The 19,887-nt window shown below is 37.0% G+C and overlaps 1 protein-coding gene across 5 annotated transcripts in view; it reads right to left on the bottom strand.

Annotated features, from left to right (window-relative positions):
* The window catches only part of HTT (huntingtin), a 93,160-nt gene that overhangs the window by 69,373 nt on the left and 3,900 nt on the right, over positions 1-19,887 (bottom strand). For 3 of the 5 annotated variants that reach the window (XM_068404284.1, XM_068404285.1, XM_068404287.1), the window contains exons 2-14: positions 17,028-17,111; positions 16,467-16,587; positions 13,191-13,250; positions 11,144-11,223; positions 10,706-10,844; positions 10,314-10,455; positions 8,635-8,813; positions 7,943-8,147; positions 7,042-7,089; positions 3,719-3,799; positions 2,937-3,301; positions 989-1,112; positions 583-701 (exon numbers count right to left, since the gene is read on the bottom strand). In XM_068404284.1, the coding sequence (XP_068260385.1) occupies positions 583-701; positions 989-1,112; positions 2,937-3,301; positions 3,719-3,799; positions 7,042-7,089; positions 7,943-8,147; positions 8,635-8,813; positions 10,314-10,455; positions 10,706-10,844; positions 11,144-11,223; positions 13,191-13,250; positions 16,467-16,587; positions 17,028-17,111 (1,747 nt within the window). Of the gene's footprint in view, positions 1-582; positions 702-988; positions 1,113-2,792; positions 3,302-3,718; positions 3,800-7,041; positions 7,090-7,942; positions 8,148-8,634; positions 8,814-10,313; positions 10,456-10,705; positions 10,845-11,143; positions 11,224-13,190; positions 13,251-16,466; positions 16,588-17,027; positions 17,112-19,887 lie in introns of all 5 variants that reach the window. The other 2 variants (XM_068404283.1, XM_068404286.1) reach the window with 2 other exon arrangements.

The following is a 19,887-nucleotide window of genomic DNA, read 5'->3' as shown; positions in this document are numbered from 1 at the left end:
AGGCTGAAAACCTTCTGCAGTTTCACATTTAGAGTTCCCCAGTAGCCCAAGCTGATCTAACTCTGCCTGCCAGAAACAAAACTCCTTTTGCCCTAGCTCAGGACAAGGTCCAAAGCTAAAGTAAAAAAAAAAAAAAAGTAAGGAAATCAGTAACCTGTGGTTAAAATGGTGTGAGCCTCTTGCAGAACGAGAGGCTTAAACAGCAAGGCATAAATTCTGAGGAGATCATAAAGTTACCTACACAGCTAGCAACCAGCACAAAGATACTTTGGGTAACAAAGTATCAGTGTACCCTAGTTATGCACAGCCAAATGGGGTTTGCCTTCTCAGCAGTTTATGTTCTGTTATGGTTTTGCTGGGAATTGCATTCGAGATACCAACACTTGTATATTCACCTTATGTTAAATGAAATTCAGGCTATAACTCAGATTTACTATTCAACCTTAGTTATTTTGACCTACGATGAAGTACACCACATATACAGGCTACCCACATTTACCACTAATTTACATGATCATAACTAATTTTTTTTTTTAAAACTAGTTGTTTTAAACTTTAAACCAGACTACTGTGACTACTCACCTTATTTTCATGATCACCAGGATCTGCTGCATCTTCTTTTGATGCAAACCTGTCTACACTGCTATCAGAAGGCTGCCTACTATGGCTCGTGGTTTTCAACAGGTGAGGCTGTTGAAGAGCTTTAGAAAAAGGCAATTCATGAAATACCATTTCAGATGCAAATTAAAAGCACTTTAATTGAACTTAATTATACAAACATGAAAAATAAATTAGCAGTGATGAAAACAAGTTATTCATTAGAAGTGTTGAAATATATTCCTTATTTTACATTTCAATCTAATGATCCGTTTTTCATATCCATTACATGAGCCTTCAGTCCCTTAGGAGTTAGACAGCAGATGCACCTGCCTTAAAGGTGCCACCAGTTCTGTGCCCATCTGTCCGTCCCCCCCATTTATCAACATACCAACAGAAGAATTTCTGAAAGACTCTGATGAATCATCCTGGAGAATATTTGCAGCTTCATCTTCCTCATCCTGCAGCTGCCCAATTTGCATTCCAGAATATTGTCCTTCAGCACCCTCCAGAACCTACACAGTGCAAGTACAGGACTTAAAATAACTTAGCTTAACACACAGTATTAAATCTCAGACATGCGGTGTTAGTAATCTAGAAATAATTTGAAAGCAAATATGAGCCTGATAAATATTAGTGTACAGCTGCGTGCATGCCCCAAAGCAGTTCCCTTCTACTCCAGCATTTGGGCTATTAGAGGCCATAGTTACATTTGACAGTCTCCCACTTGAGCCATGAACTTGGGTATTAACAGTAAGAAAGTCGAACACTTGGTGCATTGCCTCCCCTGCAGCTCTCCTTCCTCCCTTATCCCAGACACAACCGTCCCTCTATCTCAGCAGTTACACCTTTACTGTTACAAATTGAACTTGTCCCTTGCTGTCAAACTCTCCCGTAACCTCACTTGTCCTGGATACATAAAGTCAAACTGAGAACACACACACAAAAAAAAGACAAATATGTTTAAACATATTTTAAATCCTTCATTCTCAACCGGAGACTACTAAAATGGACGCTTCTAGAAGAGAGTTTGACCCTTGGTCGCAATGCAATATATAGGCAGTAGGAATATGGAAAAGTAACCATAAGCGACAAAAAAAATAATAACTATAATAAAAGACACTAAAAGAAAAAAAAAATTTCATTGTATAAGTTTATCAGAAGACAAGATACTTCTTCAGTTACTCCCTGACTTTATAAGCACTTGGAAATTGTTCATTAAAAAGCCTGTGTGTGGGTAAGTGGGACAACCACTTAGTCTGTCAATTATGAAAAAATAATTTTACTTGTCATTACTGCTTGTAAACAGTTTGCAAACTGACATATGCAACAGTCTGACAAGAATTTGTAAGAAATGCATCTTGCCAATAAACAACTTGTCAATAAATGCCTGCTCACTTTGGCCTCTGCACTACCTACATTTAATTCAGAGACAGAGCAATTATCATCACTCCTTTGGTTCTTGAATCCTCACGCCTGCAGTATTTGCTTGTCATAATTGTAACTTTGCCATTTTTTGTAGTGGTAGGAGACTGTTACTCTTCCAAAGTTACTATCAGCAAACTTAAGTCAAAATTTTGATAACTGAAAAAGAGAACTTAAGAAATTCTAAATTATCCCTTTTTGCATTTTCTGCTCTTGCTCCCAGTAACTCTATTTTTGGTGTTTTTACTACAAACTCAAAATACACTTGCCTAACAGAGACAAATTTCTTAAAATAGCTATCTTGTCTGCACATTTCAGGTGTTTATTAGATATGTAACTGCTACATCAGTAAATCATGCAGTATTTGCTCAGTATAGAAGAAATCCTTAAGACGGAACAAAAAGAAAAAAAAAAAAAAAGAGTTGTGCTGCCAAGTGAAAAAGCACAGGCAGAAGACGTGAAGCATTAGGTTCCAAAAGTATTCCTCTATCATTCCAAATAGACTGTTCACCCTTTAACACTTCCATTAGTCCTCCTGCACCAAAACAATTACTAACGTATATATAAAAAGTGAAGGATATGCTACCAAGAGGATATATTTATGTCAAGCCTTTGATATTGACATTTTTCCATTGAATGACAATCTGTTAATGCCCTCATATGACCTACCCAGTGAACACACTGATTACAGCTTTGTAGTTTTTAATTACTGCTGAAGTGAAAGTGTTAAAAGGAGGTCAAGCTCTCCAACAGAGGTATGAGCTGCTGACCTTTCCATTGTTACTAGTTGAGGATGGAAAAGTAGAAGACGAGTAAGTAGATGAATCCAAGTCTGGGCCCTCCATGGAAGAGCTCTGAGATATGTCGGGCCCCTCAGTAGAAGGGGATCCCCCCTCTGCCCGTTGCACACTTACAATTTCAGAACTGTCCGAAGGGGTTACAGCAGAGTCTGGACCTTCTGTAGTGGTCTGAGAACTATCACTAATCGGTGAAGAAGCCTGAGTACCATCATTCAAGTCCATAGTGGGATCTGACTGGACAGCACTGATCTGGCTGGAGCTCCGACTAAGCACATCATCTTCTTCCCCTTCAGTAGCTGTACTTGTCAAATCACAGCTTGTCAGGTCTACAGAGTCTGACTGCAACGTATGTTGAGAACGTGGCTGCTCAGTAATGATATCATGTCCAGTAGGATCAGCAGCTGAACTCCCTACTGACCCCGCTGTCGATACACCGGATGAAGAAGCTAGTTCACTGCTTATCTCACCCTTCATAGAAGCTGCAAAACACAGACACTTATGAGTCAACCAAGTGTTTAAACTTTTGTTTCACACTTGGTATGTACACCACATACTAAGTCACATATTAAACTAGGCTAAGGAAAGTGTGTAACTAAACAGTTAAACTACAGGTAGGGAAATAAGCATCTGTAAGATGCATTCCAGCTATACCAATAGCTCCATATGACAGCTATCCAATAAAAAAAAACCAAAACAGTCAACTTCATTAGCTAAGTATAAGTTTTATACCCAGAAGTATTTATGGTTTCAGTTTTGTTAGCATGTCTTCTGAGTGCCCATCCACTTCCTAGTCACCGTAACACGTAACTTCTATATTTTCTATACAGCAATAAAAGAATGGATTTGTCATGTATAGTAACACAGATTGACTGCACTGCTAAAGGAAGTGCACCTACCTGCAAACGATGCAGAACTGACATCTGATCGGGTTTCAGGATCATCCTCCAAACCTTCTTCTTCACCAAGAAGTATTTTACCTGAGAAGTGACATAAGAAAAACCTTTACAGTTTTCCAAAACTGTAATCACTTGAAATGCTGAACAGCTGAAGTCAGTTTGATGTGAAATCTATTTTTAAAAAGTTTATCCAATAATTTTTCAAAGCTATGACAGGCAACAGATGGAAAAGACAAAGGAATGAAGAAAGTGAATATCCAGTCCCTCACTATCTGATCAGGAGAGAAACAGAGAGCACTGACAAGGAAACACACAGGTAAGTAATCAACACAGTATAATCATTTAGGAAACTACTTATGACCTCATTCATTCTAGTTTATTTTTGTGGACTAAGTTTAAGATCCCATTAATTTCATCAAGCATGTCCTATTACTAAGGACTGGATACCTGGCATCTGGATGTCTGCTAGACATATAGAATAAATAACCTCTTCCTCCTTAAGGTTATGAAAATTATCAAAGGCTACTTGCAGTTTGGGCCTTGGAACTCCAATGATAACAGAATGGAAAATGCCTAGGGGGAAGAGCAGCACAGACGAGAAGCACAAGACAACATAAGTGGGACAGGGTGATGAACCATGGACAACAGCCATTAAGATCCAGGGACAAGCCAAAAATCTTCAGAAAGGCTTTTGCCATAGGAAAAATGAGAACCACTTATAACCTAACAATCATCACAGAGTTCTCTTACTCACAGAGTTATATCTATTTAAAATAGAGGCAGTGGAAAGAGAAAGATACCTGCAGATGCACACTGCCTTGGAGCCAGCCAAGGACACAACTGCACTGAAAAGTCTGTAAATGGGACCGGACACAGAGTGCAGAGGAAGCTACCAAGCCTGTCCTTCTGGATCTCCCAAGTCACTTGCTGAGACAGAGGAGGGATTCATGATAACTTTTTTGAGATAAGACTGTTTTGCTATCTAGAATAAGCTTCACTAGATTCACCATGCAAGATACCAATATTTTGATACCTCTAGGTGAATTCTTTTGCATCTCATTTAAGTCATCGGGGGGTAAAAAGCATTAACAGACTTTTGTATTAAATTTCTCTATCACAACTGCTTTCATACACAGCAGTAACACTGTAGAACTGTCTTCCTCCAAAAAAGTACGTTTTATGCTATTCAAACCTATAAGGCAGAAAAGTAACCATGACATTTCCATGTAAGTTCTATGCAAAATAACAGTAATTAATTGAGAATTACACGCTCCTACGAAAGAATGAGTAAAATCCTGCTAGGAGTTCCCATCAAAAAGCATGAAAGATAGTACATTAATCTCTGTTCTTTCTCACATTTAAATCCATTTCATTGAAACAAACCAGGATATTATTCTGCTTTCCACAGCTTTCCACCTTTAAAAGTAAGTAAAAGAGGAAGGACACTGAAAAACACTTATGAGGCATATCAGGCTTTGTATGTTTAAAGGAGTATGTAAAACAAGCTGCAGTATATAAAACAAGATACTTTCCACTATTTGGAAAAAAAGTTCAGTTAAGATGCAGAACACAGGCTTTCATTTTGAAATGATTTTTCAGCCTTTTTTGCAAGTAATTTTCTGAAAATGAAACATAAACAAACACAGGCCAGCTGCTCAAAACTAAAGTTGGTCTGAAGCAGTAAGACTGAAAAGACACGGAATATCTGAGTTCTGAGACTAGTGTCACAGATTTCTGTAGATCAGCCTCATTTTATACCCCTGCACACAAAGAAGTATTACAGCTAGAGAAGTTTCACCCATGGCCAACAGCAGAAGCCTACTACTCTATGTGGTAGTAGATTGCAAAATGTCTTCAAGTAAGAACCGGGAACAGGCTTGATTTTCCCCTCCTTTCTACAATGGAGGGCAGCAGGAAAGGAACAATTCACAATTTGAAATTAAACCTGTACAAAACAAAATCATGAACAGATTTCTTCAAATTTGTTTATGCCATTGTTTTAGACTGCAAAATCTTCATACCATGATCTTGAAAAAGGATAAAAACTGATGACTCGTACACGTATTCCCACTGAATGAAGGAAAGGTTAGTGTTTTAACAAGTACTTTAATTGAATTTACACTATTATTAATACTTCAAAGTTACACTGAAGACTATGAACAATTCAAAGTATCACAATGATTTACCATTTTTCATTTAAGTGTTATGCATTGTTATTCTGATTTGTTGCAGTCTGTCTCACCTTTGAATGCTGCAGCGATATCTACTTTCAGAACACCCTTTCTTTCACTCTTGTTTCTAAACTAGAAGTTATCACTGCATCTGTAAGCACTATTTCATTCAGCTCTAACCACTATTGCACATTTAGGTATATTCTTAAAGCATACAGGTATATTCTTTAACCATTATGAGATTCCTTTCACACAAAAATGAGAGGAGTTGCTATGATGGTCCTTAAAGTTTGTATAATCTTATTTAGTCTTAAACTACTTTTCCTTGAAGTTTTTATTTTCAGTATCACACATCTCTCTGCTTACTATGCCTGCACTGACTGCACTACACGCATGCATAGTTCCACTGCAGTAGCAACATTTTGCTCACTTAAAACAGGCGATGAAACTGTTATGCAGCTGCAACGAGTGAATCTAGTACTGACATGACTGGTTTTAAACAAACTGTAAACGTATAACTAGATATCTAGTACTTTCATGCACAAACTGGGAAAAGAATACTTCAGAGCAAATTGTATTATTTAAAATCCCGCTAAATGAATTACGTATTGAAGAAATGAAAATATACATAGTAAAACACAAAATGAATAGCATTAATCATCAAGAACAGAAAAAGAACTAAAAAAGCATCATATCAAAGCATGCAAACATACACATGCATTAGTGAAAGAAGAAAAAAAAAAACAGGCCTAACAAAACCAGGAAGGTTAACTATTTTGTGAGTTATATTAAAGGTTAAGTATTACCATCAAAAGGAAGAATGCCCTGTTCAGAGAGACTATTTTTAGATTTGCTCTTTAAAAGCGAAAATTGCATCAATATTCATCATCATAATTTTGCCCGTGAACTACAGCAAAAATAAGAATTGTACTGCTTTGAATAATTTTAGAATACGTTGATTGCAATATCAGAAATCACATCAGAATTCTTTTAAGATTTCCAGTTATTAAGCTCAGCTGATAACACAAAGGCAATTGTGAATGAAGACCAAAGTTCAGCAAGACAATGAAGTGGGGAGGGGGAAGGAAAAAAAAAAAAGAAAAAAAAATCAGAAAGAAATGCAATTAAAGATTTGTTTTTGAAAATAATCACCTTTATGCTTTCTCGCAAGAACAGGGCTGCATGAAGACCCCCCTCCAGCTGCAAATCACAGAAAGTAACAGATCAGGGCAAAGACAGAGCTGCTGCAATCATGAAGGAATTCTAATAGCCACAAATGTGAAGAAAAAAAAATGCCCAAAGCCACAAAGAAATAGTAAACTTGTTGTTTTTGAAGTCCAAGTTTTTTGGATCATTTGCCATCAAATGACTTTTATTTTTCTATGCCACTTGTGCAAAGTTTGCTTTTTAGAAAAATATGCTTTAAGTTTAACTGCTATGATAGCTTCCAGCTAATGAATTACCTTCTAATAGCAGCAATATTAGAATGATTCATTAGTCCCATACAGAAGTCCTTATGGACATCCAATCAGAGATTGATTCTTTTGAAACAGGTAAGTAGCACTTAAAAGAAAATTTTAAGAACATGCACTTCACAGACAAGAACACTGATAGCTGATTTTAAAAGTTATGGATAAACTTAAGTTATGCTTTAATTTCATGCTGGTTTGGGTATTCAGCAAGGAGCTAACAGTTAAATTCTGATTAGATGAGCTTTTTATGACTCACAGTTGTCAGATGCTTGGTGAGAAGAATATTAATTTTGTGGGTAAAAAAAAAAAAAAATCTGTCACCACAGTTAACTTGCTCTATGTAACCAAAAAAACCCATCAACACAAACTGTAAAAAAATACTCCGAGTCTGTCATTACTCAATGAACATATACCCACTTAAAGGAGGAAAAACACCTTTTACCATACCTGGGGAAAAAAAAAAGTCATGCATAACTTCATACATTTCATTTTATCCTTCATACTTTTGGCTAACACTGAGAAATAGAGCTAGTGGTATATGTTCATCTCCTTTTACTCAAATTACCAAAAATATAGCTTACCTATAAGTTCCACTATGCTCCCACTGCGGCTCCTGCTGGCAGATTCATCTTTGGATACACTGACCTGAGCAATGCCCCCTGAAGCGGTCAGGGCATGGAGAAGTTCAGGTGGTGGCGTTCTAAAGAGCTGTTGTAATAATTCTAAAGCTCCAGTCACAACATTGTGGTCCTGATGCTGGGTGTAATGCAGAGTCAATTCATAAACCTAAAACCCAACAAAGTAATGGAGTATGTCTCTATGCAGACATAGACTACATTTTTTCTCATATACCACATTAAATTTCAGCAATGCATTAAAAATGACTGAAGTTTCCTATATCTAATCTTCACCACACTCTTCCAAGAGGAAAATGTCAATTGAAGCCATTCAACTGCCTTTTTTGGTAGAAGTCTGTTGTTTCTCTTTATTGTTATGGAAGGAGGAATCACATCAAAGAACACCATAACGATTCTTTAGCTCCTTTAGGAACACCTAACAAGTACTTCTGATACATTTTTCTGGGATTTCTGGTCATTAACATTATTTATCAATAATTCCAGCCACTGGATCATTTACGAAGATGAACAGGAATTTGAGAAAAGGATTCAGAATGTTCAACATCAAACTAGTGCTGTATCACACTATATGCAAGATTTCTTTCTTTCCCTTCCAATTAGTACTCTTAAGGTTAGGGTTATTATTCATATTCTACCTGTATAAGTTGTTCTGGTGAAGGTGAAATCTCTGTTTCTTTTCGTGTTACACCAAAACTGCCTTTCAGGCTGGTATCCTTTACTTGTTGTTGCAATAAAGGTATGAGATACCTTAGCGTAAGTAAAACACCCAGAATTAGAAGAGTAGGATGATCATCTTCCACAGGAACCAATAATCCTGGAGGTAGAAAAGAAGCAGACAAATCACTTATTGACAGTTGTTAGTTTCAACACAAATGTTATTTCATGTAGTCCATACCATAGCTTCTTTTAAAAAAAAAAAAGAAAAATAAAACCTAGCAGAAACTTAAGAATGCCTTCTAAATGTAGAAGCATTTGAAAGTACACATTATCTCATATTTCTGACAATGATTTAAGAAATGTGGAAGAACGGTCAGAGGACCCTGTCTCACCTTCTGTGTTCCCTACCTCTTCTCATGCAATAAAAAGCACAAAAAAAAAAATTTTTTTCACAATACCTGATGCTTTCATCAAGTGATCTAGACTCTCTTGCTCCACTCATCTGCCTCCTCTCTCCACTTGGCAGTTTAATTAAGGCCAAACATAATTCCCTCAAATATACAGGTGCTACTATCCTAATAAATGACATTTACACTTTTACCTCCTCCCTCAAGTATTGGGAACCTTGTTCCATATACCTACCTGCTAATCACAGAGTCAAACCCAAAACATATTAAGAACAAATATAAGTTATGTAAGGAAACACAATGTTCTATGCAGGGGAAAAAAAAAAAAAAAAAAAAAAATATCACAATCAATTCGTGGAGTTCCTATTAGTGCTCCTGTCTGAATTCAGTACCATTGACAGGACATTACAAAACATCACCTTTGAGGCAGGAAGGAACAATGTGTGCACAGAAATACATAATTTTCAAGTCACACAGAATGAGGAAAGTCACTATGTGGCATTTGAATTTCTCACCCGTTCTTAAAAGAAGCAAGGCTAACAAGGATAATGCTTTATATGTCTATTGGTCTTCCTTACCTCTCCTTTTGCAATATAGTCTGCACAGCAAAGAACTCCTCGTCAGTAACAGAACCGAGGCAAAAGTTTCCACTACAATCCAGACAAGCATATTATCATGAGTCACAAAACACCCCAAAGACCATGCAAACTTCCCAGCTGAAGAAATATAGAAGCAATACCTGATGCAAAGTTGCATGGTTTTAAATAAAAAAAAAAATCCATTTCTGGTCTAAGTTAGGTTTTCAACAAAGAATCTACATGGTACTTCTTCTAAAAAAGGTTACAGTGTACGTGTTCATGACCCAGAGAATAGCAGTCATATCCTCCACCTCAGACCTGCTGCACTAACAACCAAGCTGCTGAACAATGCAAGACTTCAGACTCCTGAGCAAGTTCTTCCAGAATCCCTAGACCTCCTCGTTTTCCAACAGGCTACTTGCTTCCCTAGCTTTGGCTGTTTCTTTTCAATGTTACTGAATTAGCATTGCAGCACACACAGCGATGCAAATACCTTTAGTCATATCTTCATCTAACTTAATACAACATAGAGAAAGCATTAGCAATGTAACTGGTGGTCTAAGTATCCTTGCTTCGCCTGAAAACCTCTCACATATGAAAAGTGTCTTACATGGAAAAAAAAATCATGTTACTTATACCTGAAGCAAACTTAATATTTTTCCTGAATCTTACCTAAAAGTACATTCAATAACCAGGCATAAAAATACTGCGTTCTTCGCGAATGTTGACAGATGCTTACTGCTGATCCTGCTGCTGTTCGACGGATAGTAGGGGAACTGGATTTAAGATTAGCTATGAAAGCCTTCAATAAAACCTAAAAACAGAAGATATCTTACTTCACTTTTTATGAGAAAGAAAAGGAGACCAAAGTGAATTAAGAAGTCAGCAAATGTATTTTTCATTCATTCAAAGCATTACATAACGTACATGAAGCAAGGGCAACTTTTGCCTTAATCCAGACATGCAGCTATAACACTGCTTCCTGTAACATCTGATTGGTAACACTGATAGCTTACTGTGCTTTGAGATGTAACAGGGAGCACTAACAGGTTAAAGAAAGATACCTTAATCTCATTGTCGTTTGCAAAATTGCCAAACGCTGCCATGATTTTTGGTATTGCCGCAGCTAGTGTCTCTTGTACCGATTCTTCGGGTCTCTTACTTATTCGTGTTAGACAGGGCAAAAGATTCACTAAGTATGGCCTAAGCAAGGCAAAGGAGAAAAACTAATTTGAGATCAGAACAACTGTACTCATCTAAACATTTTTAATTCATACTCTCACAAGTTTTTCCCCCCTTCCCCCAGAGTCACGTAAAGCACAGAACTAAAACTCCGCTAAGAGAAAACCAGCTAATCAAATAAAGCTATGTCAGAGAATAATGTGACAGAAATTCTTCCAGCCTCCCAATTACATATTTAAAACCTGAGAACAGTAACATTTTGTTAACATCTATGTTTTGTCAAATGTTCTTTGGCAAGTTCATTACTAGGATGTGTTTACCTGCATTTTTGAGGCCGAACTAGATGGGCAAGCTCAGCAAACCTCCAGAGTGCAGCACGTAGACTTCTGGAAGCACCATTCTAGACAGAGTATATAACTGTTACATTACATCAAGCAAAACCATTTCCTAAAAAATACCTATAATATACGATAAAATTATACCTTTTTACTTAAACAGATAAAAATGTAAGGTGTCTGGAAGCCATAAATTTCCTTTAGCCAAAAGGAATTCAAGTCAGCTCCATGACTGCCTTAATTTTTCTAGCTGGTATTAGGAATTTTCCAAGCGACACAAAATGAATAATAAGGAACACCAAGAAAGAGAAGGAAATATCTGAGATCTCCACTCTGCTGAAATCAGCTTAAAATACCACAGAAAAAGTCATCAACCAACAAAGAAACACTGATGATAAGAGAGTCTAAAAATCACTGGAGCACTTGCAGAGATATAAACGCGGCATAAAATTGACAACAGTGGAGATATGCAAATAACTTTCAGCTCCTGAGTGCACAAAAAAAAAAATCCATGTATTGATCTGTATGACTTCATGATGGCTTGCATGCTGAAGTCATGTACTGCCTGTACTGACACCTTCTGTTGTGCATCTGACTTGAGCTAGAATGCCTTTAGACCCAGTGTCTAAGGATATAGTCAAGCTCCTTAGTATTGTTGGAAATACAGAAAACTATGGAAGCCAATAGGTGTCCAGGAGAAATTGTGTACCTAATGTAGCTCAAACCTAACCAAAATGCTTCTCAAATCAAGTCCCTCTGAAGACAGAGCTGAGATGCTTAGAAACTATAACTTCTTTCTTATTTTCTTTAGCTAGTATATCAAAGGCTCACAGTCTTGTCAGCATGACATGTAAAAAAAACTTGCATCTGAATTACAAAATGTGCATTTTTCAGGTTCAGAGTCAAACATGATTCTGGCATGGCTCCTAAATTGATCCAACTGATGCACAAAAAAAATTCAGTCTGCTGGGTGATTTTGTTATGCCTGCTACCTCTCTCACTTGCCTCTGCCATGAATTTGAGAGCAACTATTCAAGAAATACATGCCACCTCAACAAGATATTTCCTCCTACACCTGGTCATAACATGCAGAAACTTCAGAGCGATTTTTGTTTATGTTGGCTGTTTTTTGTTAATTAGACATCCGTTTCTATACCCTCAAAAATTTTGCACGACATTAAGGTACAACTATATAGTAAGATATTCATACAGGGCCTACAAGTAGTCCACATCTGACAGAAGAAAAACTATCCACATTGCTTTTGTTATTTCTTTTATTTTCTAGAGTCCTATCACTCCCAAAGAAATGTAACAAAAATCAATAGCATTACTGTCCAACAAATAACACCTATATTTTCTCTTTACACAAGCCTTGCTGTATGTTTATAGATGCAAGAGACATGATTCCAGTGATACTGTCCTGAACACAGCATTCTTCTTCTGCAGTCATATACTTAGAAAAGGCTATTACCAAAATTCTTCCCATGGACATAATTAAATTGTGACTTTTGGTGCAAAGAGAGATGCTTCAGTATTTTTACATATGCTTCTTACAGAAGCTGTAAGTACGCATCACACATTCACAAAACGAAGTAGTTAAACTTGTATCAGGTCACTTCACGTCTTGATTAAATAATTCCTCCAAGAAGTTATGTCAAACCAAGAGCATCACTGTCCTCCACTTTTCACCATCCTTTTGCTTGAAGTTATTCTTTCCAGCTCAGTCAGTGGAACAAAAAACATGAATATGCCTTATTCATTTAGGCGTAGAGTCACTAAGGTTAACTCAGACTGCTGTTCACACATTTTCTGCCAGTTAGGCTTTCAGCAGTGGTTAAATCTAAACAATGGGGCCACTACTGAGGAACTGGGTAGAATAACACATTAAACAGTCACAGATCCTTCCAAAGTGAAGCTTTGATCTTGATCTTAAAAGATATACACTATTAATTTACACTAACGCCACATTCCAATATACTAAAACACTTACTAAATACTATATTTCAAAAGGACACGGAAGCAAGAGACTCACCTTTTTAATCTCTTTATACAGTTCTAATTGTAACCTAGGAAGATTGGAATCCATCAAAGCCTGCAATAAAATGCATTGAGAACATACTGTATCAGAGGGGAGGCACTTCACAGGAATAAAGTTACGCTTGCAATAAAACAGCTTCAAAAAAGGCACAGAACTATCCAACTGCCCCTGTATTTGATGTACAGCCAGGAAAGTGCTAAATACGAGGCACCTTTATCTTTCACACAAATACAAAACAGAAACACAGATAAATTCCACAAACTCTTAACAGTTATTTGCAGTTAATATTGACTGCTTTACCCATTCCACCTAAAAAAGGCCATATGGGATCAGACGACAAGCAGAGCCAACCTAACGTGCTTTCTGGCAATCGCCAGGAATACTCATGAACAGAATATTAAAACACAAAAATAATATTCACAAGCAGCGAGAGGTATTCCCCGCTATACATCCCCACCGTCAAGTAGCCTCCTACTATTTCTCAAACTGAGGCTGTATTTGTACAATTACCTTTAACAGCCCTTGAAAAATCCTTCTTTCATGAATCAGTCTATTTTCTGCATCCATTTATTACCACAAGGTGTTCTGGACACCAGCAGTATCGCATCCCAGGATCTAATCACACATACTGCGACAGAGCATACATTGTAGTTGGAGCATGGACAGTGGCTCCTCCAGAGCATGATCCCCCTAGTCTAAAATTGTATGCCCCAAATTTTCATTCCCTCCCCCCCCCCCCCGCCCCAATTATATCAGTCACTATAATAAAATGGTATTACCTTCCCCAGAAAAATCTTATCTGGCTTATATCTTTATATTGTCATAAGCATCCCAACTATTAACTGCAGGTGCCTAGACGACAGTAGGCAGGGATAAATCCCACTTACTTCACAAAACTTAGTTTTTTATGGGAAGTTCACTGCCCCTGTATATAAGGACACCAAGCAACACAAAAAGGCACCAGCTACTATTTGGCTTCAAGGGTAAGCTGTCCTTACAACACACTCAACTGGAGCAACTCTTTTTACTAGTGTATACCTGTATTTTTAGCAGGCTAGAATCTAAAAAGTCATCCCAATTGGAAAAAACTATAAGCATAGTCAACTTTAAATTGCAACAAATAATAAATGCCAATTACTGAGACCAACTGCACTCCAATCTGTGTGAACAGTCCCACTAGTATCATTAGCACAGAGAATACTACACCATCGTACATCAGCCTCAGAAAAAAAGACGGCTTCAGTAACACCTTACCTGCAGAAACCTGGTAACTCCCAACTTGGTATTTTTGCTTTTAAATAAAGGTATAACCAAAGCTCTTTAAACTTTGAGCCATTTATGCTGTCTGTGAGGCTCTGACAGGTAAGTGTAGTGATACTTAAAGATAACCTGTTTATCTAAACTTATTTGCTGTTTCAGTTTATAGCCTCGTCTACACAGAAGTGTTAGCATTTTAATTATACGAATGAGCATAAACTCCAGACAGACACACATTACACAAGTAATGCTTACACCTATATTCTTATATTTAAAGAGAGAAAATATAAAGCATCTTTCTAGCAACAGAATTAATCTCTAAGGTGCCTGAGGTACTAAAAAAGCTGAATGTTGACTAACATGCACGCTGAGGGGCCCAGTGCCTCTGTTCCACCCATCACAAGCATCACTGCTACTTGCACAACCAAAAATAAAATTGCACATCTTTTTGTCTCTGCATTTATACACGAGAGAGTGTCTGCCTAAAGACTAAGTTGCTTCCACACAGCATAAAACATAGAAACAGAATACAAACATGACCAGCTTCGATAACAGTCTGATACGTCCATGTGGTTGGAATATCACAACTATTATCATTTCATAGCTGTGACCAACTGGTAAGCTTAATGACTGATAGAAGACTCTATCCTTTAAAGTCACTTTAATCTTTAAAACAAAACAAACTACCATACAAAGAGTTTTAAAAAAAAAAATAAAGTTTTTCAAGCTACCTTGAAATTTGCCAGAAAGCAACAATATTAAATAGATTGGTGAATTAAAGAGGTCAATTTTAGACCAAGACTACAGAAGAGTTTGGTGGAAAGAAGGAATTAAGTTTGCATTCTTAAGAATGGTTTCAGAGCATCTTTTAAAGCAAATTAAGTTATATAATGCTGTATGCATTTCACGGAGTGCTAAACTCCTGCAAATGGAAAAACATTTAAATCAGAATGAATAGAGCAAAGTGCTACAGGGCAAAACAAAGAAAGCAAGAGACACTTGCACTTCCTCATTCCCTATCATTATGGAATACACCAGGTAAGCAGGAAGCTCTCTTTATACAGCTTCCAGCCATAAGCTCAACCCCCAAAACTTAATTCATACACATATCAAACAAATAGAACTCAACTGAGAGAAATCCCTACAGAAATAACGATGTTTTGTTTGCTTCCTTCTACACATCCCTTCATGCTAAAGAAAATTATTATTTGCATATTTCTAAAGCACTTAAACTTTACATCAAACTAGATTTATTATGCAGGTACATCACATTGACTCAAAGGTCAAGTATTTCAGGAAACAGGAAAAAAAAATTAAAAAAAAAAAAAAAAAGAAAGGGCAGGTGAAGGTAAACCTGTCCTGGAAGCAGCAGGACACAGCAGTTACTCAAAAGGTTCATTTTTAGGTACTCTGAATCAAGATTTAGACCTTGCCTGACCTCATATGAATGCCCACCTGCTGTTCTCCAACAAGCCTTTCATTCTGGATCACAGTAGGGTAATAAACAATTTCCAGAACACCACATTTATCCTAATTATTGCCTAAAAGCTCCTCCTCCAAGTCTCAGTAAATCACACTACCTGAATTACAGCTACTAGTTTGGTATGAAAAGCCACTACATCTTTCAGTCAGCTTTTTAATAATATTTTTACTTTTCCTCATGTTAACTATCTTTATGCTTACAGAACAATAATAGATTATTCCTCCCATATAGAAAGATTTTAGAAAGGCCCATGTTCTTGTTTTGGTTAACTTTAAGAGAACAAAGTTAATGAATGACTGAAGAAAGTAATAGATCAGAACAATGAATGACAGAAGACAAGTTAGATATCTTGATCAGGGCATAAAAAGCTCTCCTAAGAGCACATACGGAATTTAGTAAAGCAGCTTACTTAGCCTCTTACATTGAGATATTATCAACAATAAGAAAAGCAACTAAAAGAATACCAGTGTGAATTCATACAGGGCACTGCATCAACAAGAGGTAAAATCTGGTAGTACAGTATATCTTACTTTAATAACTTTATTAAGGCATTCATCAGCAACCATCCGGACATCAGATTCTGCATCCTCACTGCAGAGGAGGAACAGTTCCATAGCAATCCCCAGCAGTTTCTGAAATTCTGGAGAATTTCTAAACAAACAAACATTAGAAAATTACAATGTGCACTATGAAAGCGAACACCAATGCTATTTTTGATAGCAACTACACATGATCCAACTACACATATATTACACACAGTTATACAAGAGGAGAAGACATTCAGTGGATTAAAGCACTTCATCACGAGTTGGGAGATCATTTCCCTGGTCCTCCCTACATAATCTGCCAGGGTATTTGACCTCCATGCCTCAGTTTCTCTGTCTGAGGTAGAAGGATAATGTCTACATAAAATTACTTCTTAGATTTTAGGTTGATAAAAAAAAAACAACCAAACAAACAAAATTGTGCCACTTCAGTTTTAAACGGAAGTTGAGCATTTAAAAATCAACAATTATCAGGAAGCTTCCAAATAACTAACACTTCAGAGTAGCTATTCATGTTAACGCAGTAAATTAAAGACATTGTCTTACCTTAAAGACTGAGCAACTATGTTTTCACATATTGTTAGGCAATGATTCACTCGATCTTTCTTGGTAGTTGAAAGTTCTTTCTTTCTAAAAGAACACAATAATGAGTCTGAGATAAGACTTCAAAAATAAGCAGTGACCATTTAAACACTCTTGCTAGAGCAGTGTCTAACGATTATACAAGAAAAAGATGCGCTCTTCTGGTCATTACATAAACAGCTGTATACCAACTACTTGTAGTCCCAGGACTTCATATACTAACTGCTGCTGAGAGCATGCAGGCACACAAGCAAAGGGAAGGATATAAACTTAGAAAAAGAATGAACCATTTAACAGGGAATATCATATTAAATCCATAACTTTCACTGAGAAAAAATGTGGGAAACTAAACTGAAAAATGAAGAGCAGTAAAGGGAAAGGAGGGAAAAAGTGGAGCAGACCTAGAACAAAGCTGAAATAAAGAAACTGACAGAAAGAAAATGGTTGGGGAAAATAAGCCATGAGAACAAGTCTTGCAGACCTAAAACCACCACTTTCAAAAACACGTTCCTCATACATAATATCAACCTTTTTTGTCCAGCAAGTTCTTGAAACAGTTCTATTAAACTGACCATTTTGTATCTGAACTGGAAAGGACACCAAGGCAATCCTATCATTCTTCCAAATGGTTTTGTAATTATAAAAATAGTAAAGCTCTAGGCACAGTCTATACTCATCAAGAATAATGTCCCTATGGAACAGTCCAGGAAAGGCCAAGCTCAGTCAGCTTGCAGTAAATGAGTGTAAAATAGAGAGAATACAATTCACAGAATCAAAGAATGCATATCTATAAGCAATGCAGAGCACAATATGAAAAGCTTCTACTTTGCAAAATTCATTTAACGTTCACGTTCAACACGATATAAGATCCTAGGGCTGAGTCTAGAACAGAAGCTTCTTCCCTGCTCCATCCCCAACAAAGGAACTGAAAAAAAACAGAGTGAGATTCACAACTATGACTGTGAAATTTTATTTTGTTGTACGCAGTGTCTCCTACTTTACTGACTTTACTGACACAGAATCACTTCTAGGAAAGCAGATGTTACTTTTAAATAATTAATCAGTAGCTCCAGCTCCAGCAACACTGGAGCTAAACTGCACACCCAAAGGTACCTCTCCTGAGTCTGTTTCACAACAAGGAGGTACCTGCTCCTTCTCTAACATTCAGAAAAATCTTCCCTTCTGTTTTCCAAGGGAAAACTGATCATCTGTATTTTTGGCATTTATTTTCTGTCTTAGCAAAAAATAGCAAAACCATCAAACAGCAAAACAGCGTCTCTAATCTAGAAGTTGGAAAACGACGTGAACAGCCTTGAGTTACATTAACATAGTTAACACAACATTAAGGACCAACAGCAAGTAGCCAGTAAGCACATTAAGCTAACTCAAAATACACTGTTAGACAAAAATTGTGAAGAATTAAGCTGCAATATTTAAGAGCTTTAGCTCAAATAATAGTATAGTTTTTGAAAAAAAGTCATTCTTCACAAGTACCCCTGTGCTTTTTCTTCTGTCAGGTTGGCAGTGGAGGGTTGAAAAGTGTTTGCTACCAAGATCTCAGGTTTTCTCCCAAGGTTCCTCTCATCGCACTCCAGAAATCCTTTCCCTTTTTAAAAGTTTAAGGAATAGTTCTCAACAAAAGCCTTTTTTTCCCATTTTAGTTAGCCAATCTGAATTTGACCAAAGATACACAACATCCTTCTATCTTGAAAAAGCACCACAGTCTTAACCAGCACTTTCAGATCACCTCTAACAAAACAGCAAATACTTCCCAAAATGTCTAACTCATTTTGCAACTTAAGCACGTTGATGTGAATGGGCATGGTCTAGTTGATGCAGTGGTGTTAGGTCAAGGGTTGGACTCGATGATCCCAGAGGTCTCTTTCAACCTAGCTGATTCTGTGATTCTGTGACTTCTATGATAACGTTACCTAGCATTGCCCACATCTCTCAAGAGCACCATTTTCAGTACACACTCAATCCAAGAACAGAACAGGCACGTCTGAACTTGCCCATAAGCTCGCTATTTCAGATACAAAATACATTAAAGATATTCTGAAAGCAGTCTCATTCCGCAATATGTTCTTTATTACCTACACATAATATACCCCTGAGCAAGGCAGCCACTAGTGTTCAATACTACTCAAACTAGTACAGATCAATCTCTTCAGCTCACCTAACACTGAATCTACCACCTCACTGAAATAAGTAACTTAAAAAATTTTAAAAGGCCTGACTAGAGAAAATTTAATGCAAAAACTTAGAAGGAATGCATATAGGTAACAAGTTACCATTTAAACTGAAATAACAGGAACTAGAGGTGAAGACTGTCAGTTACTATCCAAAGGGAAAGAAGAACAAATATTCAAACCAGGTTTGCTGTACTGAATCTTTCATCTGCCATTTGGCTATTCAACTTCCAAAAAAATCAGCCTTTGAAGAAATGAGAGAAAAAGTAGAAGACAAACAATGTACATCATGCGCGCGCACGCATTTCCTGTGCCTACAGAGGGAGAAGGATAACACAACAGTATCTAGAGATAGAACAGAGGATTTTTTATTTTTTAAAGAAAATAAAAAAAAAAGCTCTGTTCAGAAGTATTATGAAGTGCTCAGGCAAACTGCTGCTGAGCATACCCAGGGGGACAACGACAGCATCACACATTTCTCAGAAGAGAGCTGAAGCAGCAAGCCCCAAGTGTAAGGTCATTTCAGTTCAATGAATAACAGAAGGCAGGAGATATTGGAAGTAGCAGTCACCTACAGGAAAGCTTCATCTCACATGCAGAGGAGTTTAATCTTCTGCATGCTTCTACAATCTCTA

The sequence above is a fragment of the Nyctibius grandis genome, chromosome 6 (assembly GCF_013368605.1).
Source record: "Nyctibius grandis isolate bNycGra1 chromosome 6, bNycGra1.pri, whole genome shotgun sequence".
Classification (NCBI taxonomy): domain Eukaryota; kingdom Metazoa; phylum Chordata; class Aves; order Nyctibiiformes; family Nyctibiidae; genus Nyctibius; species Nyctibius grandis.
This window is presented reverse-complemented; position numbering and strand designations above follow the sequence as displayed.